Source organism: Pan paniscus, chromosome 13 (assembly GCF_029289425.2).
Source record: "Pan paniscus chromosome 13, NHGRI_mPanPan1-v2.0_pri, whole genome shotgun sequence".
Classification (NCBI taxonomy): Eukaryota; Metazoa; Chordata; class Mammalia; order Primates; family Hominidae; genus Pan; species Pan paniscus.
In genome coordinates, this window is record NC_073262.2 from 62399565 (window position 1) to 62427343 (window position 27779).

At 39.6% G+C, this 27779-nt stretch overlaps 2 protein-coding genes and 1 pseudogene across 52 annotated transcripts in view; 1 reads left to right on the forward strand and 2 right to left on the reverse strand.

Annotated features, from left to right (window-relative positions):
- Positions 1–3979, reverse strand: part of LOC134728679 (small ribosomal subunit protein eS1-like) — a 31190-nt pseudogene extending 27211 nt beyond the window's left edge. The window contains exons 1-2 of the transcript XR_010109328.1: positions 3933–3979; positions 2335–2512 (exon numbers count right to left, since the gene is read on the reverse strand). The product of XR_010109328.1 is annotated as a small ribosomal subunit protein eS1-like (transcript). The remainder of the gene's footprint in view (positions 1–2334; positions 2513–3932) is intronic.
- Positions 1–4063, reverse strand: part of BAZ2B (bromodomain adjacent to zinc finger domain 2B) — a 399198-nt gene extending 395135 nt beyond the window's left edge. The window contains exons 1-2 of the mRNA XM_057301418.2: positions 3933–4063; positions 2335–2512 (exon numbers count right to left, since the gene is read on the reverse strand). The gene's annotated coding sequence lies outside the window, so the exon portion shown is untranslated. The remainder of the gene's footprint in view (positions 1–2334; positions 2513–3932) is intronic.
- The window catches only part of MARCHF7 (membrane associated ring-CH-type finger 7), a 55853-nt gene continuing 32007 nt past the window's right edge, over positions 3934–27779 (forward strand). For 2 of the 50 annotated variants that reach the window (XM_024928005.4, XM_063595393.1), the window contains exons 1-2: positions 4099–4280; positions 20594–20760. In XM_024928005.4, coding sequence (XP_024783773.2) covers positions 20608–20760 — 153 coding nt within the window. In that variant the 5' untranslated portion in view covers positions 4099–4280; positions 20594–20607. Of the gene's footprint in view, positions 4281–4360; positions 5690–6170; positions 6213–7030; positions 7103–7145; positions 7245–7293; positions 7380–10630; positions 10739–20593; positions 20761–27779 lie in introns of those variants that run through there. The other 48 variants (XM_055108665.2, XM_063595394.1, XM_055108651.2 and 45 more) reach the window with 47 other exon arrangements.

Sequence of the window (27779 nt, forward strand, 5' to 3'; positions counted from 1 at the left end):
CAGTGTGCAAGGTTTGAATTCCAAGTGTTCCACAAATTGGGGATTATTCCTGGTGAGGCCAGATATTCTAGAGCAACTAAAAGCAGGAATGATCTTTCTAGAAGCAGTGAGATCTAGCCTGTAAGCTTAGATGTAAGAGAGGTTTCTCAGAGAGGGTTTCAAGATGGTACTCTCTTTACGTGTTTTAATAACCTTTTATTTATTTATTTATTTTGAGATAGGGTCTGTCACCCAGGCCTGAATGCAGTGGCATGATCCCCGCTCACTGCAAGCCTCAACCTCCTGGGCTCAAGCAATCCTGCTGCCTCAGCCTCCCAAGTAGCTGGGATTATAGGCATGCACCAATGCACAGGGCTAATTTTTAAAATTTTTTTGTAGAGATGGGGCCTTGCTTTGTTGCCCACGCTGGTCTCAAGCATCCTCCTGACTCAGCCTCTCAAAGTCCTGGGATTATAGGCTTCAGCAACTACATCTGGCCTCTATATCCTTTTAAATATTGGCTTGGGGAATTGAAAGTTTTTGATGCTAATCCAGTAGAAGTCAACCAACAGAATTTTTTGGATGTTCATTTACTAAATATGGCAACTTTAAATAAAACGTGATGTGGGGAAAATAAAAATTTATAAAGGCACTAAATCGAGAGTTTATTATTTTTGTTATGAAAGGAATTCCTTACATCAAAGACTTAGAACAATGGACCTTTAAGTAATATATCCCTTAGAAGTAGGAGTCCTCATGACATTTTGGGCTGGATAAAAAAAGAAAAAAAAAAAAGAAGCAGGGATCCTTGGCCAGGCGCGGTGGCTAACGCCTGTAATCCCAGCACACTGGGAGGCCGAGGCAGGCAGATCACCTGAAAAAATTGTTCTCAATCAGGCAGACAGTAGAATGATAGTTACCAGAGGCTGGGAAGGGTATGTGTGTGGTGGGGGTGGGGACAAAAAGAGGATGGTTAATGGGTACAAATATAAAGTTGGATAAACGGAGTAAGTTCTAATGTTTGATAATAGAGTAGAATGACTATAGTTAACATCATATTGCATTATTTCAAAATAGCTAGAAGGGAAGACTTGAAATACTACCAACACAGAAGTCATAAATGTTCTAGATGATGGTTATCCTAAATACCTTGACTTGATCATTACACATTCTATGCATGTAACAAAATATCCCATGTATCCCATAAATATATACAAATATTATGTATCAACAAAAAATTACATGATTTGCAAAAAGCAAATGTAACCACATCTTTTCAATGTCCCACCATTTATGCAAAGTAAAGGATATCTCTACAACTGCCCTTGCCAAAGAGAAGCTTTTTAGAAGATTAGGTTGTGGGATGAATAAAAGAGGGGAAAACAAGAACTTTGAAATTCAATATCTGAAAGAGCATTCTAAGCTATCAGGTGGAAGAAATGCTCAAAACATTAAGAGTAAAGGGTTGAATGACCATGGGTAAATAACAGACAAGTTTATAAACTAAAAGGGGGAAAATTGGTTAATAGTCAATAAGATGCTAACTTAGAGAAGAAGCCAAGTTTAAAAATGAAAACTAAGGTGAGTGGTGAGGGCAAGTGGTGAACAAAGATATTTAGATACAGAAAGGTATGTCAGAGTCACTCATAAAGGATAAAAAGTAGCAAGGGAAGGTCAAGTGGGGGAACTCTGTGGATAAAAGGCAAGCATGGTGTCTAGATTGTCTGGAACAGTTTTGACTTCAAACACTTGCCTGTCAAATCACTTTGTGACGATTTTTAGTTAAGAAACTATGGTCATTTTCCATGACCATGTTTTACCTATTCACATCCACAATTCCTAGCAAAATGTCTTTTTTTTTTTTTTTGAGATGGAGTTTCACTCTGTTGCCCAGGCTGGAGTGCAGTGGCATGATCTTGGCTCACTGCAACTTCTGCCTCCTGGGTTCAAGTGATTCTTCTGCCTCAGCCTCCCAAGTAGCAGGGACTACAGGCGCCTGCCACCACGCCCGGCTAATTTTTTGTACTTTTAGTAGAGACAGGGTTTCACTGTGTTATCCAGGATGGTCTCGATCTCCTGACCTCGTGATCCACCCACCTTGGCCTCCCAAAGTGCTGGGATTACAGGCGTGAGCCACGGCGCCCGGCTGCAAAATGTCTGCAGCATAGCAAAATCTCAATAATTATTTATCACTCATGATAATTACCTGAATACTAAAATCAGAGAGTACATTAAAAAGAAACACAACGAACCATTCTTAAATAATAAAAACATATTCATCAGGGGTCTTTATTTACTAGCACCAATAAAAAACTAGAAGCTCTGTTTAGCATAGGAAATTGGTGTCATACTCACTTCATAATATCATCAGTGCTGGGTGGGGACAAAGCCATAATCTGCCAAAATCTGCAGCATCCTTGCCAGGTTTGGGAGTTCTGTAGAGTAGTTACCACTGCCAGGTCTGACTGCCATAGCTCAGGAAAAGGGTGCAGTCATTTCTCTTAGCATAATCTTGAGAAGATGTCTAAGAGACCTATGTAATATTAAGTCACAGAAAGAAACAATATTATTGGTGGTTTAGACATGGAATGTAATAGCTAACAATTACGGAATGCTTACTTGTTTCAGGAACTGACGCGTTATCTCATCTAAACAACGCTACAGGGCATGGGTACTGTTATTAACCCCGTTTTACAGGAAACCTAGGTTTAGCAAGGTTAAGGAATTGCTTGAGATAACAAAAGTAGTAAGAGGCAGGGGTGGAATTTGAAGCCATATAGTCTGGTTCTTCAGGGTGTATACATCCGTGTATCTATAACCACAATGCTGCAGGGGCACTCGAACAGGCTGGAAAAGAATTATTTTTCTTTAAAGGGCAAATTAATTTCCTCAAAAGTAATCTCTGTTCACTTTATCCCATACCAGATGCTTATTTTCATTTCATATCCTAAAAGTCAGATTGGCACTTACATGCCAACTTAAAATACCTTTAAGTCTTTAAAATTTATAGTATTTTAGAATTTATCATAGTGAAACATGTACAGTCTGTTAGTCCCCAAGACAATAAAATAAGGATGATAGTGACTGATACTCCATTCCCTTCCGATGTAATGACAAACACGTAGAAACACTGTGTTTCACTTATTGGAATTATTTGGATCCAAAGGATTGCTTTTAATACCTTAACAAATAGGTCATTAAAAAAAATCAAGTGCCTTTCAGTATTTTTCCAAGTTTCAATAACTGATCTTTTCCATTAAAAAACTTTTGATTCATTATTCCAAATCAACATATCATCTAAATATTTCCACATAGTTAGATGTAGCTTTTCCCTAACCTACTCCCTTTTATTTATTAGTACTCATTTACATCTTAGTTTGCCACATTTACAGTTCTTTGAAAGTTTCATCTAATATTCACCAGACCATTCACCTCACAATTTTCCTCCCTCTTTCTAAATAGGTGAATTTGTTTACTGCAAAATCGATGGCTACGCTATTAAAGGTTACTATCACGATTTTAAAAGACATGATCACCATCATTTACCAAGATTCTTACCACAAGGAAATGATCACAATGTTGGACAAACAGGCTCCAACTCTTAAGGGAAAGGGCTTGCAGTTAGATCACACAGGGCGGGCAGGGAAGCAAGCGGGGAGGGGTAGGTCGGAAAAGGCAGTGCTTGATTCAATTCAACATTCACTGCGCCACTTACCAAGAGCCAGAAAAAGAAAAAAAAAAAAAAAAAAGCCAACCAGCTGGGCGTTATTTCGAGCACGGGGCCCTGCAGGTGGGCCTGTGGGCGGGGACCCGGAGCCCGGGAGGGAAGGGGCTGGCTCAGAGACTATAGACGGGCGGGGACCGCCACCCCGGGCCGGGCCTCCAGCGCCCGGCGCCCGCACACTCGCCAGCCCAGCTGCCGGCACGCCGGCCAGCCAGCCGCTGCCGCTTACCAGTGGCGCCTCGCTGACTCCCCGGGGGCAGCTCTTCAACGGTTCCCGCAGTCAGAGCACCACCCCGCGGTGGGGTACCTCCAGCCCGTCCGCAGCTCTCGGTCCCCGCCGCGCCGCCACTCTCGCGAGAAGCCAGGAAGTCCGCGAAGTGGGGGGAGGAGGAGCAGGGAGGGGCACTTAACGGTGGTGGCTGGTTCTGCGCCGGATCCGGGAGAGGGGCGGGCGCCATTGTGCTTCGCTGCCGCCTGCATTTCCTCAGTCACGGGCCTAGAACTCCAAGGAGAAAGGCGGCGGTGCGTGTTGCTGCGAGTGGGACGCGCACTGGTCAGTGCCGGCTCAGGAGCCGGGGTAATGAGCTGCGGAGCTAGTTCTTCTCCGTCTTGGGAGCTAGTTCGGGACCAGGCCGCGAGTGGGGGAGGGGAGGAAACGAAGAGGCCTGGGGCCGCGGAGGCCGCTTCCTCTCAGGATGAGGTGGAGAAGCTTGGTCCGGGGCCACCGGGGCCACAGCGCAGGCCTCCCTTGCCAGGGGCCTTTTGTCGGGTGGTGGAGTTTGTGGCGGGTGCAGGGGACAGATTGTGTGTCTTCCTCAGGGACGTGTGGCGGGTGACGGGAAGAGGCCTGAGCCCTCCTTTGGCGCGGGGCGGCCTCCTCTTGGGCCGTGGGGCGGGGGGTCTTCGGAGCCCTGCGGGCCGCGGGTGTCGCGCGTGAGCTCGCCGGTGAGCGCGGGGCAAAGGCGGGCAGGGCTCCGGCTCGGCCAGCCCGGCCTCGAGTCGAAGTGACTTCGGTAGCCCCTTAGATTCGGCCAAGATTGTCTTATTGGTAACGTCAGTTTTTGAATATCGTGACGCCCTGAGAGTTATTTTTGTGTTGTGGTGAATCGTGGGTTCTGCAACTCGAAGTAGGTGATTGTATTAAAAATGGACCTGTTGGCCTAAGAAGTAAAAATAAGGAAGGCGCCGGGAGTAGGAAACTCCCTCATTTTGGTGAAACTGCGTATTGAAGATGAGTGTGTCCACCCCCTCACCCCAAAATGCTGCACTTAATACTTTTTCTCAAGTACCAAAGTAAATATATTGGGAAAGTCTCTATCTGGGTAATAAATTCGTCACGACTGAAGTTGTTTGTTACTATTAGTTAAATGTGTGAAAACTGAATTTGGCGAGGTTTTTTCCCCCATTTTGTAGGATTGATTAGCTGTTTTTCTGATTACATGTTATTTTAAATCTCCACCTTTCTGTCCAGAACCAAGATGTAGGATTAAAGATGAATTTTCGATTTAAAAATCCAATAGTGTACAGTTATTAAGAAGGCACACATGTAGTGTAACTAGATCTTTTACTTGAGGTAGCAAAAAGTTTGTTTGAGAAATGAGGTCAGTATAATATTTTTATTTAACAGCTCTACAGCATTTTGGGAGACAGGACTGGTGCATGAGGCAGTAGCATCAGACCCAGAAGACCTGGGTTTGAGTCTTGATTTTTGCCATAGTTATTTAAGTTCACGAGATTGTCTCAGAAACATGGCAGTTAATTTCTAGAGAGGATTAAATTTGCTGAGGTGGTGTGTGAAGCAGTCACTGGGGGACATAATACTAGTCTTGGTTTTTTTCCAAGTTTAATGCTGGGTCAGGTGTCTTGAATTAAGAATTCCTACTTATTCAAGTACAAATGATTTCTTTTTTCTGCCACCTGGAAGAGGGCTATTTTCCCAGATAAAGCACGAGGATGCCCAGGTTATGTTCTACACGAAGGTGTCAGGTACCGAACTTGGACACAAAAGTCATCCATGACTCTCATGTAGCCAATTTTTAGTCCGCTCCATACCCACCTTACACAACTCTTTTATCTGCTCTATGTTCAAGAATCGTCTACATTTTGACATTTTATTGCAGGAAAATAATTTTATAATGCAAAATCTGTCAAATATCTTAAAACTTTTTTAGATAATTTGTAATTTGTTGTAGTCAAATTACAAATTATGGAGAGCTTCACATTACAAGAATGAGCTTGACATGGTATCTGCCCTCCACAACTCACTGTTTAGTCATCAGACTAATGTATAAACAACTATTATTATCTTAATATGACTGTACAGTGGTTCTGTGGGAGCATAGGGGAGGGGTGCTTAATCTTGGACATTTTACAGGATTTATTTATTTATTGCCTGAACTAAGATGTGAAGGCTCACTAGGACTTTGATAAAGAAACTGCAAAGTCATGATATTATGGTTTGTTTTAGGAGTTCATGATTTGTTCCTGTAGCTGAAACATACATTGAATGGTAAGTTAGAGCCCGACATAAAAGACTTTCTGTACTGTACTAGAAAATTAGTGTCTGCGTGTGGTGGCTCACTCCTGTAATCCCGTCACTTTGGGAGGCCAAGGTGGGAGGATCGCTTAAGGCTGGGAGTTCAGCCAGGCCACAAAGACCCCATCTCTACGGGCGTGGTGGTGCGGGTGTAGTGGTGCGCACTGCTACTACTAGCTACTTGGGCTGCTGAGGCAGGACGATCATTTGAGCTCACGAGTTGCAGAGACTGCAGTGAGGTATGATAGAGCTCCACTGCACTCCAGCCTGCACCACAGAGTGAGACCCTGTCTCTAAAAAAATAAAAATAAAGTTAGTGCTCTATGCTGCGGAATGGAGAGCTATTGTGTTCCTTAACAAAATAAAAATAATTTTTATATAATCTTTGCTGATACATCCTTCTGTTACCACAGATAATTAAGTGCCAGTAATAAAGAACAGTGGGACATGCATGAATGAAATGCACAGCGTTGCATTAGACTTTACTTTTAAACAACAAATTAACTAATGAAGCTTTTAACTGTTAAATAAGTGAATCAACTGATCACATTAGAATGATTACAATTTAAAAGGAATCGGATTTTAAGTTCCTACTAAGATTACTTGAATTCACCAAAGCAGAATTCAATTGCAGTCAAAAAATTTATCTTAATATACAGTATTTGCTAATCATAGGATGAGCCAAAAAGTCTGAAGTTGGGGAGAATGAAATTATAATTTGAGAGTTTAGGTGGGGGGGGTAATAATTTTGTGTGTGTGAGTGTGTGACAGGGTCTCACTCTGTTTTCCAGGCTGCTGCAGCCCCAGTCTCCCAGACTCAAGCAGTTCTCCCACCTCAGCCTCCTGGGTAGCTGGGACTACAGGTGCGCGCCACCATGTCTGACTAATTTTTATATTTTTTTATAGAGACAGTTTCACCATGTTTCCCAGGCTGGTCTCCAACTCCTTAGCTCAAGGAATCCTCCCACCTCAGCCTCCCAAAGCGCTGTGATTACAGGCCTGAGTGTGAGTCACTGCATGCTGGGGTTTAATTTTCATTAATCTTAATTTTCAGCTTTCTGCCCTGGCATGAACTTACATGGTCAGAGCTGGTTTTTCCTGCCCTCAAATATATTTCTTTGACTCTACCGGTTAGACTAGGTAAGTTGAACACCTGGTTTTAAAATCACCTGCTGCTCTACACCCATTTTTGTCAACAGCTTAAAAAGAAGGCAAGTTTTGAACCTTAAAAGTAATTATCTTTCCATTATGATCATTGTTCATTAGTGTGATGTTTCATACTTTGTAGAAAGAACCCTAAAATGGTTTCTACTTAAGATCGAAACTTGATGCTTAGAGATTAAATTCATTTCAAGGAGAACAGTTTGCCTTTTACAGTGGTGTAGTGTAGACTTAACATCATAGTCATATTTTCTCATGGGATGTTAAGCTTTTTTCTAATTTTTTAAGATTTGGGCATGTCATATTTTTGTGTTTTAAGTATTTGTCAGCTAGAAGTTAGTTAAGGGAGACTTTTTTTTAAGGCCCAAAATGTTGTATACTTTCAAAGTGATTCCCTCATTGACCCACCCTTAGCTTCCATGTCTCCATGTTAACTATGATTTCCCACTAAGGAAAAAAAAAATTTCCCCAGAAGCAGATTTTTTTTTTTTAAGAAAAGGATATGCAAAGTATATGTAAATAATGAAATAGTAACTGCGCGTTTGTATTTCTGCAAGACTCTTGAAATATTGCATTGGGGCTGGGCATGGTGGCTCACTCCTGTAATCCCAGCGCTTTGGGAGGCCGAGACAGGCAGATTGCTTGAGCTCAGGAGTTCAAGACCATCCTGGGCAACATGATGAAACCCCGTCTCTACTAAAAAATACAAAAATTAGCTGGGTATGGTGGTGCGTGCCTGTAGTCCAGGCTACTCAGGAGGCTGAGGTGGGAGGTTCACTTGAACCCAGGAGGTCGAGGCTGCAGTGATTGTACCACTGCACTCTGGCCTGGGCAGCAGAGTGAGACCCTGTCTCCAAAAAAAAAAATGATAGATTACATTGGTATTTTGTGTGATTGCTCTGGCCTTTGTGCCATGAGTTTATCCTATAGTAGTGGTGTACTTTTAGTAATTCAGTACCTGTAATCTTCCCTGGATATTTAAGATAGTTCCCAGGTTAGACTCAGTTAAAATCAGAGTTTTCAGAGACTGCGGGCATAAGATAATGGTATGGTAACAGTAGAAAATAAGGATAAGTAATGAATCTTTGTTCTATGGCTGCATAACAAACCACCTCGGGACCTAGTGGATTAAAACAACTGTTTACTGTTGTTTACAGTTCTAGGTGCCTGTTGGGCAGTTCTACTGATTTTGCCCGGGGCTTACTCCTCATGTACCGGCATTCAGCTGGAGGATTTCCCTGGCTGGGAGATCCGAGATGGCATCACTCATGTTTGGCAGCTAGTGTTGGTGGACATATAGGCCTTACTCTTTGTGATCATTTATGACACAGGAATCTTGGGACAGTATTCTAAGAGAAGCTTTTAAGACCTCTTACAACCTTGAAAATCTTACAGTGTCACAGTCCATTCTCTTAGTCACACAAGACTGGGGTGGGGAAGTAAGACTGCCTCATCCTAGGCAGTGCAGCAACGTTGCATTACAAAGGGGGCTATTACTAGGATGGGGGACATTTGTAGCCATATTTTGTAATTTACCATAGGTTCTTTAGACCACTATAAGAATAGGTAGCCTCAAAGATGTCATGCTTGGGATTGCTTTAAAATAATAGAGTGGGTGGTAAAATAGGTTAGGGAGGTTGAATGTGGATAATAGTTGAAGACTTGATTGGTACATGGAAGCTCATTATTGGCTGTACCTTTGTGTATGTTTAAAATTTTTCATGATAAAAACTTTAAGTCATACTCAGGTAATCTGACCTTCATTTTGTGAAGTATTTTAACTTTATCTTTCACTTAGTCTTTACTAGAGTTATTTTTGTGGTATGTAGCTACTAAGGCTGTAAACCAGCAAATTAGAAAGGGAATTATTCTCCTTAGGACTTCTGTAATACAAGTTATTTTAAAAATGCCTTTTCCTCTGGCAAATAATTGTTGCCCTCAATTAACAAAGTACATTAAAGAATTTTTTTGAAAACTAAGTATAAAGAAGAAAAAACACATTAATAATACCATCACCCGAGATAACAGTAAAATAATAAAAATGGCTATTTCTTTCCAGTTGTTTAATGCATATACTTAATATAAGTAATCTTGTATAGGTTTCTTTACCCTGAAGTGAATATCCTGTATGTAAATCTGAATGACTTTGAAAGATGTTTTACTATGTGTTAAAGACAAATTTCGAATAATGAAAAAGCCAACAAAATTTCTACTGAGCTGTTTATATGAAAACCTTCACGCTGATGGTATTGGTTAATAATAGCTAGTATTTGCTGAACACATGCTGTGTGCCAGCAAACCTCACAATATACCTGTGAAGTTGATACTATCATTATCACCATTTTGTAGGTGAGAAAATTAAGCATTAGATTATACCTAGAGTCATACCCAAGCATACCAAGTGAGGGGCAGACTTTGAAGCTTGCACTCAGCTAGTGTATTTCTACAAATAGAAATTGGCTGATGTGCAAAAATTAGGCAAAGATTGACTTATTTTCTGCCTAGCCTAGCCTCAGTTTTCTATTTTGGAAAAAAATAGGAAATGAATTTTATTAATATATTAAATACATATTTATTAATACATTAACATACAGGAAAAGACTTTTAGGTGTGGGAGGTAGCATGTGTTAATAGGGCTGAGGCATTTTTGTTAGACTGGTTATTTTATGACTACTGTGTGACTCTTGACAGATACCTGATCAAGGCCATTATTGTAATAATGGGACACAGTGATCCGTAGCATAATGGAAGGGGATACATAATACTTGAGAAAAACCTTCATAAGCAGAATCAGAGAAAAACTTTTGGACATTGTACTGCTTTTAGGAGTTCACAGCTTTCCAAATTTGATAAACTAAAAATCCAAGCTCTACCTGGTAGGCAGCTTGTGGTTGTGGTCAGAGAAAGCTTTAATCATAAGTAGGGTAATTGGTAGAACTACTTTCCTCCTAATGTTTTCTTAAACTGCCTGAAGTTTTTCAATTTACTTTTTCATAGTACCCCAAATTCTACTAGAGATAAGTTTGTGGGAAGAGTGCCAAATAGAAGGTACAGTACAAGTAGAAGGCAAGGAGGTAGCATATGTATCTGGAAAACAGTAAATAAATCAGTGTATGTAACTGAAAAATATACCGTCAGCCACACTGCTCTCTTATGTTTTCAAAACTGTATTTCCAGCGTTCTCCTGGACCTTCTGGGCACTTCTAATTGCTTATTATTATTATTTTCAGAAAGTGTCTCACTCTGATGCAGTGGCGCGATCTCCGCTCACCACAACCTTCACCTCCCCAGGCTCAGGCAATTCTCCTACCTCAGTTTCCGAGTAGCTGGGATTACAGGTGTGCACCACTACCGCCCGGCTAAATCTTTTTTTGTATTTTTAGTAAAGACAGGGTTTCATCGTGTTGGCCAGGCTGGTCTGCTTATTCTTTTTTAAAAATATTTTTTGTAGAGATGGGGTGTCAATATGTTACCCAGGCTGGTCTTGAACTCCTAGCCTCAAGCAATCCTGCCCTGGCCTCCCAAAGTGCTGGAAGCCACCACAACCAGCCAGACAGCTCATTTTTCAAAACCAACTAATCTTGGTGTGCTTCCTTGACCACCCCCCACCACCACCCCGCCCACTCCCAGTCCCCTGAAAGAAAAACAGTAAAATGTTCTTCATCAGTATTATAATTGCCTCCCTTCCCAGTTATTAGGTAAATCCTTTCTGACTTGAAGTATGTATTGAATCTGACTTTTATCCATTTCCACGACTTTGGGTCCTCATCCTTGGAGCCATGTCTCTTCCCGTAATGATCCTAATACTAATTTAGTTTGAGGGGATTTTTTTCTAGCTTATTTCCTCCTTCCCCAGTTTTTCAATTTTACCTAGTCTATTGTTAAACCCATCAGTTTGCTTGTTTGTTGACATTGGGGCCATGTCTTGGTCTGGTTCTGCCATTTTATCTCTTGGTAATGGGGTGATTTTTTTTCCTTGCATTTTTGTGTATCATACAAGTTTTGACTAAATGCTAAACTAAAAACAGAACAGATTAGAGACTGAGATAAACAATATTTATGCATTGATATGGGCATATTCTTCTGTCGGGGCATTAGTATGGTGGGTTGACTTTGTTTTGTCTGTAGTCGAGATGGATATGACCTTTATTATTGCTTTATTTACCTTCAGAGTATTCCAGTAGTGAACTGCCGCTGCCTAGCGCTTAGTATGAGGCCAAGAATGTTGGAGGAGTGTCCCGCCCTCCCCCCTCCAGCCCCAAGATGGAGTCTTGCTCTGTTGCCCAGGCTGGGGTGCAGTGGTGCCATCTCGGCTCACTGCAACCTCCGCCTCCTGGATTCAAGCGATTCTCCTTCCTCAGCCTCCCAGGGAGCTAGGATTACAGGCACGCAACACCATGCCCCGCTAATTTTTGTATTCTTAGTAGAGATGGGGTTTCACCATGTTGGCCAGCCTGGTCTTGAACTCATGACCTCGTGATCCTCCTGCCTCGGCCTCCCAAAGTGCTGGGATTACAGGCGTGAGCCACTGCACCCAGCCATGGAGGATTTCTGAAGAGTCTAGGCCAATTATCTTACATAATGTCTTCCATTTTGGGTGTCTCATCCTCATGGTGGTATTTATATTATGGCTATTGTATATTTGTTAAAAAGTGCTCTTTTTGCAGTTTCCTGTTCCTTGCCTGTATTTTTCAAGCTTCTCTTTATTCAAACACGCTAAGCATAGTTTTATAATCTGCCTGAAATGCTTGATTTGGTGTTTTTGCTACCCTATTTTTTTTCTCTCATCTTGTGTCTCAAAGACCTTGTTTGTGGTATCTTATTTTGCTGTATACTTAGTTATCCCTTGTTCGTTATACTTGAAAAAATACTTGTAGAAATAATTTGAAAGTTAGCATGAAGATATATTCCTCTAGCAAGATTTATGTTGGCTTCTGCCATGTTCCTGGTAGATTACTAAATTGGGACCACCTTAAACCAAATTCAGGATTTGAACTTCCATTTACCAAGCAGGCAACATTAACCTGGGCTGCAAATCTGCACAAGAGCTGGTTTACTACTATTAATAGCTTAACTCTTTCCCCAACCCCTCAAGACAGAGTCTTGCTCTATTGCTCCGGCTGGGGTACAGTGGCATGATCTCGGCTCTCTGCAACCTCTGCCTCCCGGATTCAAGCAATTCTCCTGCCTTAGTCTCCGGATTAGCTGAGATTACAGGCGCGAGCCACCACACACAGCTTTTTTTTTTTTTTTTTCTGTATTTTTAGTAGAGACGGTTTCGCCATGTTGGCCGGGCTGGTCTTGAACTCCTGACTTTGTGATTCACCCTCCTCGGCTTTCCAAGGTGCTGGTATTACAGTCATGAGCCACCACGCTGGGCCTAATACCTTAACTCTTAATCTGAGGTTGTGGTCTTTTGGAGTCCACCTTATTGTGAGGATTCCTGTTAAGATTCCTTACCTTGTTTATGTCCTGGATATCTTCAGAGTTTCTTAGGATGCCCAGAGGAATGGAGTCACTCATTTAAAAAAGCAGTTCACTTTTTTCATAGCTAAAGCAAGCCCACAGGTTTGTGAGATATAGACAGACTACATAAATTGTTGAATTGGTATGAATACCAGTTTTTTACTCTTGTTGTTGTGTCAGCCACTATTAAAATGCCTTAAGGTGAAGGCATACTTCACAGAGTAAAAGTATGTCTTATTAGGTAAACTAGCAGCTGCATTATCAGCTTCAGAGAATCTTCATCCAGAAACTTCATCTCAGAAGTCAAAAAGTTCAATAAGTGAAAAATCTCAAATACCAATCGTACGATTTTTGTCTGTGTGTGTATGGTTTTGTAGCTAATTAGATTCCTTACACACTCAATACCAGTTCTGGAGAATAGAACGTGTAGCCTCTTGTCAGTGCCTCCCCTTCCTCAGTCATAGACTTGTTGATGAGGAACATGAGGATAAAATTCTAGTGGATCTATCATGACTGGGACTTCAGTGAGGCATACTTTACTGCCCTATCTGACTCCACTTATAAAACACAAATTCAAAGATAGAATTTCAGGATGTCAGTTGCAAAACTTTTAATGAAGCTTGGAGCCCACACCTACAAAATCAGCCCTGGTGATAAGTTTCTTATCACCAAACAGGAAGATAGCCTAACTGTCCAGCTCTGAAATGAAATCTGAATTTTAAAAAGCATGACATAGTGACAGAAGGAAAAGACCATTTCATTGACCATTGAGGAAAGATTGTACATGTGAACTTTTTTTGCGCTATTTGTTTTTAAGTCTTGGTTTAAAACATTAAGCTTCAAATGCCTCTTTCCAGTAGTCTGCTCTTGCTTATACCTTTTTCTTTTTCTTTTTTTTGTTTTTGAGACAGTCTTTCTCTGTTGCCCAGGCTGGTGTGCAGTGGCCCGGTGTTAGCTCACTGCAACCTCCACCTCCCGGGCTTCAAGTGATTCTTGTGCCTCAGCCTCCTGAGTAGCTGGGATCACAGGCGCGTGCCACCACACCTGGCTAATTTTTGTATTTATAGTAGAGAGAGGGTTTCACTGTGTTGGCCAGGCTGGTCTCGAACTCCTGGCCTCAAGTGATCCACCTCGGCCTCCCAAAGTGCAGAGATTACAGCTGTAAGCCACCATGCCCAGCCTATACCTTTTCCTTTGTAGCACTTAGAACTATTGAAGTTATGTGATTATTTATGTAGTTTGTTCCATATTAGACTACAATTTCTTTACAGGCACCATCTCAGAACGTTTAGTGTTGTCCCCCTACCTCATTCGCTTGTTGAGTATTAATTACTGTGCTTAGTGCATGAGTATCCAAAAAACTTGGTTAAATGAATGAATGGACTTGAAAAGATGTCTCTTAGAACCTTCTAAGTGATTCGATAGAAGTTTTTCAAGGACTGCACATTTTTGTTTTTCACTATATTTTGTGCTTTTGACCTACAACTTACGCAACCAAATTACATAAGTTTTCATGTAACACCTACATTGTCAAAATTCAATCAATTTATGTAGAGGAGTTGCCAAAAATAGTTTCATACAATATCAAATTATCTCTCTCAAAGGACTCTGCCTCTTTGCCTTCTCCCAAGGAGGTTTGTTTTAAGCAGATTTCCTACTAGGTTAGTTTAGTTCTGCAAGTAAGAACTGGGTGTAAATGTAGTCAGAGTAAACTATAAGAGGTATTATTAGGAAACATTATTGTTGTTATAGAACTTAATATTGACGTATGTCTTTTAAAAAGCATTTTGTTTCCCAAAAATCCTCTGATTGCAAATACAGTCCCTTTAGTGTCTTCATAGCTGCCTTGATAAAATACCACATCTGCTACTTGTTAAATTGTTCATGGGCTTTTGCATTGTCACTGTTTAACCATTAATATTCTTTCTTCTAATGAATGCCTTTAAAAAATTTCCAGTTCAGAATTTACCTCTTTTTAATGAAATATTTTGTATGGACTTACCAAATACGTATATAGTTTGTAAAAAGCCGATGGTAGAAAAGATTTCTAAGTTAGGTGACCATATGCTTTATCATCCAAATGAGGCCACGTTTAAGAGACAGCGTAGGTACTATTAGTAATTATTCTGGGATAATAAGCATAAATTAGAATTTTTCAGCACATAAACTGGGACTGTTCTGGGCAAGTGGGGAAATATGGTCATCCTGCTTCTAAGGAAAAGAGCAGTCCTTTTCCTTACCCTTTACCCCATCTCTAGTCCCACTTTGCAAAGGCAGTGCCCCTCTGCTATTTAGCTATTTCTTTTAGGACTTACATACTTTCGTTTTTCTAAACAGTGTGCTTATACTGTTATTTCATGGTTTTTCATTGTTTCCTACCATTCTTATTTCCACTGCCCACTTCCATCTCACAATATGTAGCAAATTGATTCAGTAGTCTATATTTACATTATTAAGACTATGTAAATATTAAAGAGCTCACCTAATAACAATCATGCCTTTCATGAACAGCTAAGTTTTTCCAAGTTAAAAAATTAATTTTTAAAATTGCCTTTTCTTCTATATACACAGTTTTTTCAAGTTGTACCACCATCTCTACCACATGGCAATGAGATGTAGTTTCCATGTGATGCTTTTTCTTTTCTTAGAACTTCTGCTACCTGAGGTCCTGCTCCAGTCCGAATTGTTTGCTTGCCATGCTTTCTGCATAGCATCCCCCTTAAGTTCCCCTTTATCGCTGCTTCCTGGGTTTCATATCTTGTTATTTCCTGCCTCACACTCCCATTTTTCTAGGACATACTCTTCATTTAGCTTCCTCTGGTAGTGTTTTTGGTCGTTGTGTTTTGTTGAGACCTTGCATGTCTGAAAACATGTTCTGTTCTCCACTTCAAATGTACTTGCTAGATTGGTATTCAAGGCTAAACATTTTTCTCAGTATTATAAGCATTATTTCATTGTCTTAAGACTTTATTGTTGCTGTTAAGCTGTTCTGATTACGTTCTCTTTGTATGTGACCCATTTTTTCCACTCTAGTAACTTATAGGATCTTCCCATTACTTCTGGTTTTCTGCAGTTTCAAGATGGTATATTGTGCTTAGTGTTGGTCTTTTTTCTTTGATGCTCTTATGTAGTCTTGAGCCCTTTCAATTTGGAGAGTTCTGTCCTTCGTTTCTAGAAAAGTTTATTTGGTAATTTTCTCTATATTTTTCTGTAACCACAGTCAAATTATAACTCTCTAGATAATTATTTTCATGTTACATTTGCTATTTCTTTTGGTTCTGCTTTCCAGGAGGTTTCTGCAACTTACTCCCAGTCCTTATGTTGAATTTATTTCAGTATATCTCATTTTAACAAGTATATGGCATTTTGAATTTCCATAAGCTCTTTATAATGCTGTCTTTGTATTCTCACACATCCTGTTCTTATTTTATGAATGAATTTTTTTTATACTTTAAGTTCTAGGGTACATGTGCACAACGTGCAGATTTGTTACATATGTATACATGTGCCATGTTGGTGTGCTGCACCCATTAACTCGTCATTTGCAATAGATATTTCTCTTAATGCCATCCTTCCCCCTCCCCCTACCCTAAAACAGGCCCCAGTGTGTGATGTTCCCCGCCCTGTGTCCAAGTGTTCTCACTGTTCAGTTCCCACCCATGAGTGAGAACATGCCATGTTTGGTTTTCTGTCCTTGGCGATAGTTTGCTGAGAATGATGGTTTCCAGCTTCATCTATGTCCCTACAAAGGACATGAACTCATCCTTTTTTATGGCTGCATAGTATTCCATGGTGTATATGTGCCACGTTTGCTTTATCCAGTCTATCATTGATGGGCATTTGGGTTGATTCCAAGTCTTTGCTATTGTGAGTAGTGCCACAGTAAACATACTTGTGCATGTGTCTTTATAGTAGCATGATTTATAATCCTTTGGGTATATACCCAGTAATGGGATGGCTGGGTCAAATGGTATTTCTAGTTCTAGATCCCTGAGGAATCGCCACACTGTCTTCCAGAATGGTTAAACTAGTTTACAGTCCCACCAACAATGTAAAAGTGTTCCTGTTTCTCCACATCCTCTCCAGCACCTGTTGTTTCCTGACTTTTTAATGATCGCCATTCTAACTGGTGTGAGATGGTGTCTCATTGTGGTTTTGATTTGCATTTCTCTGATGGCCAGTGATGATGAGCATTTTTTCATGTGTCTGTTGGCTGCATAAATGTCTTCTTTTGAGAAGTGTCTGTTCATATCCTTCACCCACTTCTTATAGGGTTGTTTGATTTTTTCTTACGAATTTAAGTTCTTTGTAGATTCTGGATATTAGCTCTTTGTCAGATGGGTAGATTGCAAAAATTTTCTCCCAATGAATGAATGTTATTTGATCCCTGTGAGGATAGAAATAAGCCCCTTTCCCCCAAATTTTCCTCTCCCTGCAACATCTTAAAGTTTTGTTTTTATTGTTGTTTACTTTGGTCCTTCTTTCATATTGGAGGCCTTCCTTGATTACATGGTAGTCCTTGATGTTTGTCAGTTAGAGGGAAGCATTAAAAATCCTGATGAGAAACTCCTCGTGACTAGCAGCCTTTGTTGTAGGATAGAATGGTCTAGTGGAAGGCTAACCTTTAAAGTGGAAACATTTCAGATGACATTCAGAAATCTTATCACGGGTGTTTGGTGATCCAAGAGTAGAATCCCTTAGTCTCCTGACAGCATTGTAGAAACAGGACCACGAAAGAGTCTGTGGGTCTCAATACTGAGTATATAAATTTTCTTTTATTCCTTATACTGACCCCATGCCTAAACTCCTGTGGAGATTATTGCATGTCGTGTGTGGGAGATGGGGGGTGGTGGGGACACAAGAGTGTTACCTAGGAAAGATTTATTTGCCAGAGAATAAATATCCTACCTTTAGGGGAATGGAACTGGGGAAGAATCTGAAGCTCTACTACTGCTCCAGATACAGGTTTTGTTTTGTTTTGTTTTGTTTTTTGATACCGAGTCTCGCTCTTGCACCCAGGCCAGAGTGCAGTGGCACGATCTCTGCTCACTGCAAGCTCCGCCTCCCGGGTTCACGCCATTCTCCTGCCTCAGCCCCCTAAGTAGCTGGGACTACAGGCGCCCGCTACCACGGCCGGCTAATTTTTTGTAATTTTAGTGGAGACGGGGTTTCACTGTGTTAGCCAAGATGGTCTTGATCTTCTGACCTCATGATCCGCCTGCCTCAGCCTCCCAAAGTGCTGGGATTACAGGCGTGAGCCACCGCCCCCGGCCAGATACAGGTTTTAATTTAACAACTTGCTTTCCAGCCACATGCACCATTACCCCCAACCTGTTGTTATTTTTTTGTGATAAAATACAGAGAACATAAAATTTTACCATCTTAACCATGTTTGTGTACAATTCAGTATTATTGGATATATTCATAATGTTGTGCAAACATCACTATCATCTATCTCCATCATTCTTTTCATCTTGTAAAACCAAAATTTCATACTCATTAAACAACTCCCCATCCCCTGCCAACCACCAATCTTCTTTCTCTATGATTTGACTATAATTATTTTTAATGTATCTTTTCTCTGTTTAGTTATATAAATACTTACCATTGAATTACATTTGTCTACAGTATTCAGTACAGGAACATGCTGTAAAGATTTGCTGCCTAGAAACAATAGGTTATACTATATAATCCAGGTATTAGACTATACCATCTAGGTTTGTGTATGTACACTATTATTTTTGCACAGTGAAGAAATCACCTAAAGACGCATTTCTTAGAATATATTCCTGTTCTTGAGTGATGCATAACTATGCATACAATACAATAATATTCAGCCTTAAAAAAGGAAGGAAATTCTGGCATATGGTACAATATAGATGAACTTTGAGAACATTAGGGTAAGGGAAATAAATTTGCCAATCACGAAAAGACAAATATTGTATGATTCCACTTATATGAGATACAGTCAGAGGCCTTGTAAATCCTTGCCTCAGAATATTTTAAAAGCTTTTTAAGGCTGGGCACGGTGGCTCATGCCTGTAATCCCAGCACTTTGGGAGGCCGAGGCGGGCAGATCACGAAGTCAGGAGATCGAGACCATCCTGGTTAACATGGTGAAACCCCGTCTCTACTAAAAATACAAAAAAATTAGCTGGGCGTGGTGGCGGGTGCCTGTAGTCCCAGCTCCTTGGGAGGCTGAGGCGGGACAATGGCGTGAACCCAGGAGGTGGAGCTTCCAGTGAGCCGAGATCGTGCCACTTCACTCTAGCCTGGGCAACAGAGTGAGACTCCGTCTCAGAAAAAAAAAAGCTTTTTAAATTATAGTAGTAATGTGCTTATAGTAGCACTATTACAACTCCCAAATGGAAACAGTCTAGTGTACATTCATGGTAGAATGGGAAAATAAATTGTGTGCCATATGGTGGAATGCTATGTAAAGAAATTAGAGTGAACTGAAGACTGCATGCAACAACACAGATGAATCTCACAAATATAGTGTTGAGCAAATGAAGTTGGACACAAAAGAGTACTTATTGTATGATTCCGTTTATACGTATTTAATAAGCAGGCATAGGTAATCATTACTTTCGTCGTGGGTTTAGAAATGTTTAGTGAGGAAAACTTGGAAATTATTAATCTATAAAGTGGAAAGCACTCAGTTCCACAAAATAAATTTAACATTTTGTTTTTTTCTTAGAAGTTTTATTCATTTTATTTGCATAAATAGAATCATACTGTATGTGTAGTTTTATAGATTGACCTTTTTACTTAAAATGTTACTTTCCAATAGTACCATAAACAATCTTTGAAAACATTTTGAGAAACACTTTATTAGCTGTGTGATCATGTGCAAATTGCTTAACCTCTCAGTGCCTGTTTTCTTATTTATAAAGTGGAGATAATATAGTACCTGTCTCACAGGGTTGGTCTGGAGAGTCAGTGAACTAACAGATAATCAGAAGGTCCTTACTGTCAGACCTTGCATATAATACTTAATAAATATCAGCTATTGCTATTATTTTTGTTATAATTAAGAGATCCTATGAGTGGTAAATAAAAAGAAAGTTCATTCATTCTTACTTGTGTTTATTGAGTACCTATTGTATCCCAGGCAGTGATTTTAAAATACTTTAAATGATTCTGACCTAGAAAATTCATTGTTGAGATGGGGAAATAGAAAGGTAAACAAATTACAATGCATAGTAGTATCAAAAGTATGTATGAAGTAGAAACATATACAGAGAAGAAAGGTACTTGTGTTTAAACAGATGACCAAGAATTGGGTGGGGAATGTATAGAGTTTCCAGGCACATATAAAGGTTTGTAAGAACATAGTGTGTTAAGGGGTATGCAAATAGTACAACAGGTATGAGCATTGAACACTAAAAATAGAGAATACCAAGAGAGTCAAGGACAAATTCATGTAGAATATGTAATAGACAAAATTGAGTAAGGAAAAGAGCCCAGATTTTGGAAACAGCAGACCTCAGAGTTCTTCATTCCACTTTTACCATGTTTGTTTGCTTCCTTTTATGGACGATAGGAAACCTTTGATGAACTTCTGCTTTGCGGAAGAGAAGTGGTGATCATTTCACAATTTACCTTGTCAGATATGGTTAATTTGTATGGTTAATTTTTTATTTGAGCTGATGATTAAGGAGGATTAAGCATTAAAGGCTTTCATATTTTCCCAAAGGCAATTAATGAAAATGTTTATTTCACAGAAAAATCTTTAAGAATGGAGTCTAAACCTTCAAGGATTCCAAGAAGAATTTCTGTTCAACCTTCCAGCTCCTTAAGTGCTAGGATGATGTCTGGAAGCAGAGGAAGTAGTTTAAATGATACCTATCACTCAAGAGACTCTTCATTTAGATTGGATTCTGAATATCAGGTAACATTTTTATTTGGAATATATGTATACAGCCTTTTTCAAAATCCCTAGGGCCACTCTTTTGGGGGTATTTAAAAAATGTGTTAGCTGGATCTGAGGCATCCTGTAATCAAAACCAATATATACGTAGCAAAATGAATAACATTTTTCAAACTTTTTGGACTTCAGAATTATGGATAACAGATTGTAACCTCATATAAAATCATACTTTTGGGCTGGGAACGGTGGCTCACGCCTGTAATCCCAGCACTTTGGCAGGCTGAGACTGGCAGATCATTTGAGGTCAGCAGTTCGAGACCAGCCTGGCCAACATGACGAAACCCCGTCTCAACTAAAAATACAAAAAAATTAGCTGGACATGGTGGCACACACCTGTAATCCCAGCTACTTGGGAGGCCGAAGAGGGAGTATTGCTTGAACCCAGGAGGTGGAGGTTGCAGTGAGCTGAGATCATGAGACTGCACTCCAGCCTGGGTGACAGAGTGAGACTCCATCTCAAAAAAAAAAAAAAAATGCTTTCCAAAGACTTGGAAAACCTTGTACATAAAAACATAAGTATAAATTTAACTAAACTGGTCAATCAATGTGAATGGCTTTGTCAGAGGAACAAAAACTGTACCTCCTTTTCCTCTAAGATCACACTGATTCATCTGACTTTTCTCTGCATATACACAAAGCAGTGGTGAAATAACAAATGTTAAGTGTTTTTCTGTGAGATTATAACTTCTAAATATTTTGCTTTGAATGTTGAATGATTTTTAAATTAACAGGTTATCTTTTTATGAAAGTGCTAAAAGTCTTTTACATGAATATTTAAATTTGATTTTTATGGTGAGTAATGAGTTTGTATTGGTATGTCCATCTACTCTTATGTAGCTAGTTTTCGTTAGGACCACAAGCTTTTTGTTTTGTTTGAAACAGGGTTTTGCTATGTTGCCCAGACTGGTCTCAAACTCTGGCTCAAATGACTCTCCCACCTCATTCTCCTGAGTAGCTGAGATTATAGGCACACGCCCACCATGCCTGGCTAGTTCTTTGGCTTTTGAAATGGCTTATCATTGTAGCAAATTTAAGCTCATTGCATTTTTGGCTGAATGTTATAATTAATGTTTGATTTGCAAAAGTCTGATGTTGAGGTAATCTAAAAGAATCCTTTGAAAATTTCTTTGTGTTAAGTATTTATATATTTATATGTTATGTGATCTGATATATGACAAAGTCTCATAAAAATGTTCCTACACAGTAGTAAGCATTCTTTAAGATATTCAGAGCAAGACTGAAGTAAAAAACAAAACAAAACAAAAAACGAAAATGCTCATATCTACTACCCATTTAATTGACTTTATATGAACTGTTTACCTGGTCTCTATTTTATTTTAAACTCCAGCTCAGCAGAACCTAGTCTCATTTTAAATGTCAATTGATACTGTACATTTTCTGCTGCTAGACAAGTTTATGATTCCTAGAGGTGTAGAATCATATATTTTGCCTTCTGTAGAAATGTCATGGTGACATATAAAGGGCACGGAATTGTGTTTTCCTGTATTGTCTTCATAAAATTTTGTCTACTCATTATTGTCTAATTTTAAAAATATATATAGCTTATTAATGAGGAACACAAATTTTGAAACCAGACTGTACTGCCTAGAGAGGAGTCATGTTTCATGACTTACTAGCTATTGACATCTTTTTCTGTTGTGATTGTTTTTGATTGTTTGTTTGTTTCTTTTTTTGAGACAGGATCTCACTCTGTTACCCAGGCTGGAGTGAGTGGTGCAATCACGGCTCACTACAGCCTAGACCTCCCAGGCTCAAGTGGTCCTCTCACCTCAGCCTCTCCTCCAGCAGCTAGGACTGCAGGGACGTGCCACCATGCCTAGCTAATTTTTGTGTTTTTTTGAAGAGATGGGGTTTCGCTATGTTGCCCAGGCAGGTCTCACACTCCTGGGCTCAACCATTCTGCCCACCTTCCCTCCCAGAGTGCTGGGATTACAGGTGTGAGCCACTGCACCTGGCCGACATCTTTTTGTATCACCTACTTTATCCAGTTGTTATAGTTACATGACAATGCTTTATGTTAAATGATAATAGTGCCTGGCATATGATAAATACTATATAAATGTTAGCTACTGTTGCATGTTTTTTATAATTGTTATAATAATTATTATACTAGTGTAGGTGCTAAAATCCTGAATATATTTAGTAAATTTATTGACATTCTCCTTAAGATATGACCATTTTCAAACTGTTTCTTCTAACTTGTTAATGTTGTAGATTATTCAAAAAAGTTCATTTCTGGCCTGGCATGGTGGCTCACGCCTGTAATCCCAGCACTTTGGGAGGCCGAGGCAGGTGGATCACCTGAGTTCGGGAGTTTGAGACCAGCCTAACCAACATGGAGAAACCCCGTCTCTACTAAAAAGACAAAATTAGCTGGGCGTGGTGGCGCATGCCTGTAGTCCTAGCTACTCGGGAGGCTGAGGCAGGAGAATCACTTGAATCCTGGAGACGGAAGTTGCCATGAGCCAAGATCGTGCCATTGCACTCCAGCCTGGGCAATAAGAGTGAAACTCTGTCTCAAAAAAAAAATTCCATTTCTTATTATGTTAAACAAATAGCATTTTTTAAAAAAAACCATTTAAATTTCAGCCGGGCACGGTGGCTCACGCCTGTAATCCCAGCACTTTGGGAGGCTTAGGCAGGTGGATCACAAGATCAGGAGATCGAGACCATCCTGGCTAACACAGTGAAACCCCGTCTCCACTAAAATTACAAAAAATTAGCCGGGCGTGGTGGCGGGCACCTGTAGTCCCAGCTACTCGGGAGGCTGAGGCAGGAGAATGGCATGAACCCTGGAGGCAGAGCTTGCAGTGAATCAAGATCACGCCACTGCACTCTAGCCTGGGCGACAGAGTGAGACTCTGTCTCAAAAAAAACAAAAAACAAAAACACCATTTAAATGTCATGTTAATGACTTCAAAATGACCCCACCTAAATGATGGTTGTAGTAACATATTAGTGTTGATTTCATTCTGTTCCAAAATTTTCATGTATTTAAGTACCCAAGTAAAATTCAAAAATTACTTGCAAACATCCAAAAACCAAGTAGAATTTTAAAAATCTTTATTGATTCTTAAGATAAATTATTTTTATAAATTTTAGGTATTTTCTAAATGCTTTTTAGTTGCTTTAAGTTGCTTACAATCAGTTTTTTAATCGCTTTTTTCTTTTTAATGGTATGGGGAGCAGTTTCAACCATAAGTCAACCATTTTTAGGCTGCTTTGCTTATTTAGTTTTGATTTAGAAATTGAAACTCCTGTGTTCTTGAACAAAGTGTTACACTTTTTAAGTGACAGGGTCCTGCTCTGTCACCCAGCTTGTAGTGTAGTTGAGCAATCATGACTCGGCGCAGCCACAACTTTCTGGGCACAAGCAATCCTCCTGCCTCAGCCTCCTGAGTAGCTGGGACTACAGATGCGCAGCCCCCTGCCACACACACACACGTGGCTAATTTTTAAAAAAATTTTTTCTTATAGAGATGGGGTCTTGCTGTGTTGCCCAGGCTGGATTCAAACTCCTGGCCTCCAGCAGTACTCCCACCTCAGCCTCCCAAAGTGATGGGATTACAGACATCTGCCATCATGCCTGGCCCGTATTTTATTTATCTGTTTTTTCTTCTGTAAAATGGTGATAGTGATAGCGGTTTCTTCATACAGCCACATCTATATGTGAGATGTAAGATGAACAAGATTGTTCATCTTAATTGTTAAGATTAATTGAAAGAAAGAATACATGTGAAGCACTTGGAACAGTGCCTAGAACATAGTATAGGGGTTCAGATGTTAATAATTATAATTATTTATAATTGTTATTTTTATTTATTTATAATTATTTATAATTGTTAACTTTTACTGTTACCATTATTATTTCCTGGCTTTACATTGGTTTAAGATAATATCTGTAGGGTATAGTATAATGTTATCCAAATATTAAATTACGTATAGTATGTTTAGTTTTATTTAGCATTGTTAAGATTACTCAGTGTCAAAGGGAGCATTTTAAAATTATTTAGTTTTTGAGACAGGGTCTCACACTCACCCAGGTTGGAGTATAGTAGCACAATCTCAGCTCACTGAAGCCTCTGCCTCCTGGGCTCAAGCAGTCCTCCCACCTCAGCCTCCTGAGTAGCTTGAGAATACAGGTGTGCACACCACACTGCACTGATTTTTAAATTTTTTGTAGATGTGAAGTCTCACTGTATTGACCAGGCTGGTCTCGAACTTAGGAGATCAAGCAGTCTTCCTGCCTCACCCTCCAAAGGTGCTGGGATTACAGGCATGAGCTACTGCACCTGGCCAGAGGCAACATTTAAAAAAAAAAAAAAAAAGATTGTTGAGGCTTTTTAACTCACAACTCTTGGAGACATAAAACTTCCATTATCTCAGGCACTTGGTAAATCTGAAGCTTCAGAGAAAAGAGGGTCAGGGGGTAGGACATGATCAATTTCAGTTATGTTATAGACTTAATATGGGAACACCTTATATAGTGCTTGACATTTTATAGAACATGTTTTACTTCTGTTTTTAGTTAAGATGGATATTTGTGTCAGTTCATCGATAAGGTTCTGAAATCTAGAAATATAGGTGGTTTCTCTCACTTACACGATTATTATGTAATATACTTGAGCTTAAGAATCCAAGATTCTGGATAGCATTGTTTCTTTGGGAAAATGTAGATTCTAAGTTCCGAACGGTTGATTTCCTAAGTATCTTTCAGTTCTCAGCCGTTTGTAAGCTGCGCTTCACCTGCTACTAATCTTGCTGTTACTTCTGCTATCCCATCTTTAAATTTTTATCACAATTTGAATGATTGGCAACTATGATCATCTTACGTCTTTAGTAACAGTAAGCAAAGTTTACATGTTTTTAAAGGAAAATTTAATTTCTATAAATATTGTTAAAAAGGGGTTATTTGTGGATATGTAATTTTGTTTTGGTGTATTTTTCTGTAACTTTAAGGAAGCACTAATCTGTTTAGTGTTTGTTCTGACTGTTTTGCCTTGTTGAGAGGTTGATTACTTTTAATATGAAATAATTTTAAAAGGAGGCTTTTTATAAGGTTGTAGGGGCTTTTTAAAGTTATTGATACCTTTTTTTTTTAGTTTGTAGATAACTGCTATAGAGATCAGTACCATTGCATATTTTGCATAGTGTAGAACCAGTGGTCATTAATTTTTAAAACTACCTTATGCAAGTGTAGTTTTCAAGGAAATAAATACATAGATGCATATACAATTAAACAAGAAAATGAAAACAGTTTAAAATAGGATAAGGAAATATACAGATAGAATACTGAGAGTAATAAATATGGAGAGTGGGTCAGAATTGTAACATTGATAGGCATTGCATAAACCCTGCAGCATTTTTAAGTTAAACTTGCTCTCATTTTGGGTATCAAGAAAATTGCAGGAAAACACAACTAGCTCTATAATGAGTATTGCATATAAGAAAAAGAGACTGGACATGGTGGCTCACTCCTTTAATCTCAGCACTTTGGGAGGCCAAGGTGGGAGGGTCACTTGTGGCCAGGAGTTCGAGACCAGTCTGGGTGACATAGTGGGACCCCTCTCTTAAAAAAAAAAAAAAAAAAAAAAAATTAGCCAGGCATGGTAGCACACATCTTAGTCCCAGCTACTCAGGAGGCTGAGGCAGGAAGATTGCTTGAGCCCAGGAGGTTGAGGTTGCAATGACCCTTGATCATGCAATTGCACTCCAGCTTGGGTGACAGAACAGGACCCTGTCTCAAAAAGAAAAAGATTTACCATTCCTCCAAGGAAACACAGCTTGTCAATTTGGTCTTAAAGTGTACAGTGGAGTGACATGAGTTTCTTCGGCATTGGTGTGGAGATGGGTACTCTCCATCACATGAATATTTCAAACAAGGGAGAGCTCAAAGTCTTAAGTTGTTGCTCATGGCTAAGGTAATGTTGTTCTGGAAGTCTTTCAAAGCAGGATTTATTCACTTCACAGTCAAGTCATTAACTCATGGAAATGAGGAGCCCAGGAAAAGAATATCATTCTGGGCTAGTTTCTGTTCCTGTGCATTACATGATTTTTAATGATTAATCATTTGCCAGTGGATAACATTGATGTAAATTTGCAAGTATCTTTAAAGTTCTTTTTTAAGAAATGACTTTATTAAGTTGTAATTTCACATACCATATAGTTTGCCCATTTAAAGTTCAGTAGTCTTCAGTATATTCACAGAGCTGCACAACCATTATGGTTATCACTGCACTGCTCCTCTAGTCCCTCTTCCCCTACCAGTGCAAAGCAACCATTAATCTACTTTATATCTGTACATTTCCCTATTTTGGATTTTCATATACATGAGTAGAAACAGGTACTATGTAGTCTTTTGTTAGTAGCTTCTTTGACTTAGCATATTTTCAGTGTTCATCTATATTGTAGCATATGTCAGTACTTTATTCTTTTTTGTGGCTGAATACTATTTCATTGTATGGATATGCCATATTTTGTTTATCCATTTATTTTCTGATGGACATTTGGGTTGTTTCTACCTTCTGACTATTATGAATAATGCTGCTATAAACATTCATATGCAAGTTTCTGTGTGGACTTGTGTTTTCACTTGTGTTTGGTATGTACTAAGTGGAGCCAGGCATGTTGGCTCATGCCTGTAATCCCAGCACTTTGGGAGACAAAACGGCAGGAGTATTTAAGGCCAGGAGTACAAGACCAGCCTAGGCAATATAGTGATAGCCCATCTCTAAAAAAATTTCAAAACTAACCTGATATGGTGGTGCACACCTGTAGTCCTAACTTTTTGGGAGGCTGAGGTGGAAGGATCCCTTAAGCTCATAAGGTTGAGGCTTCTGTGAGCTATGATGGCACCACTTCACTACTGCTTGGGCCATAGAGTGAGACCCTGTCTCTTAAGGGAATGGAATTGCCGAGTCATGCATAACCTCTGTGTTCAATCGTTTGGGGAACTGCCA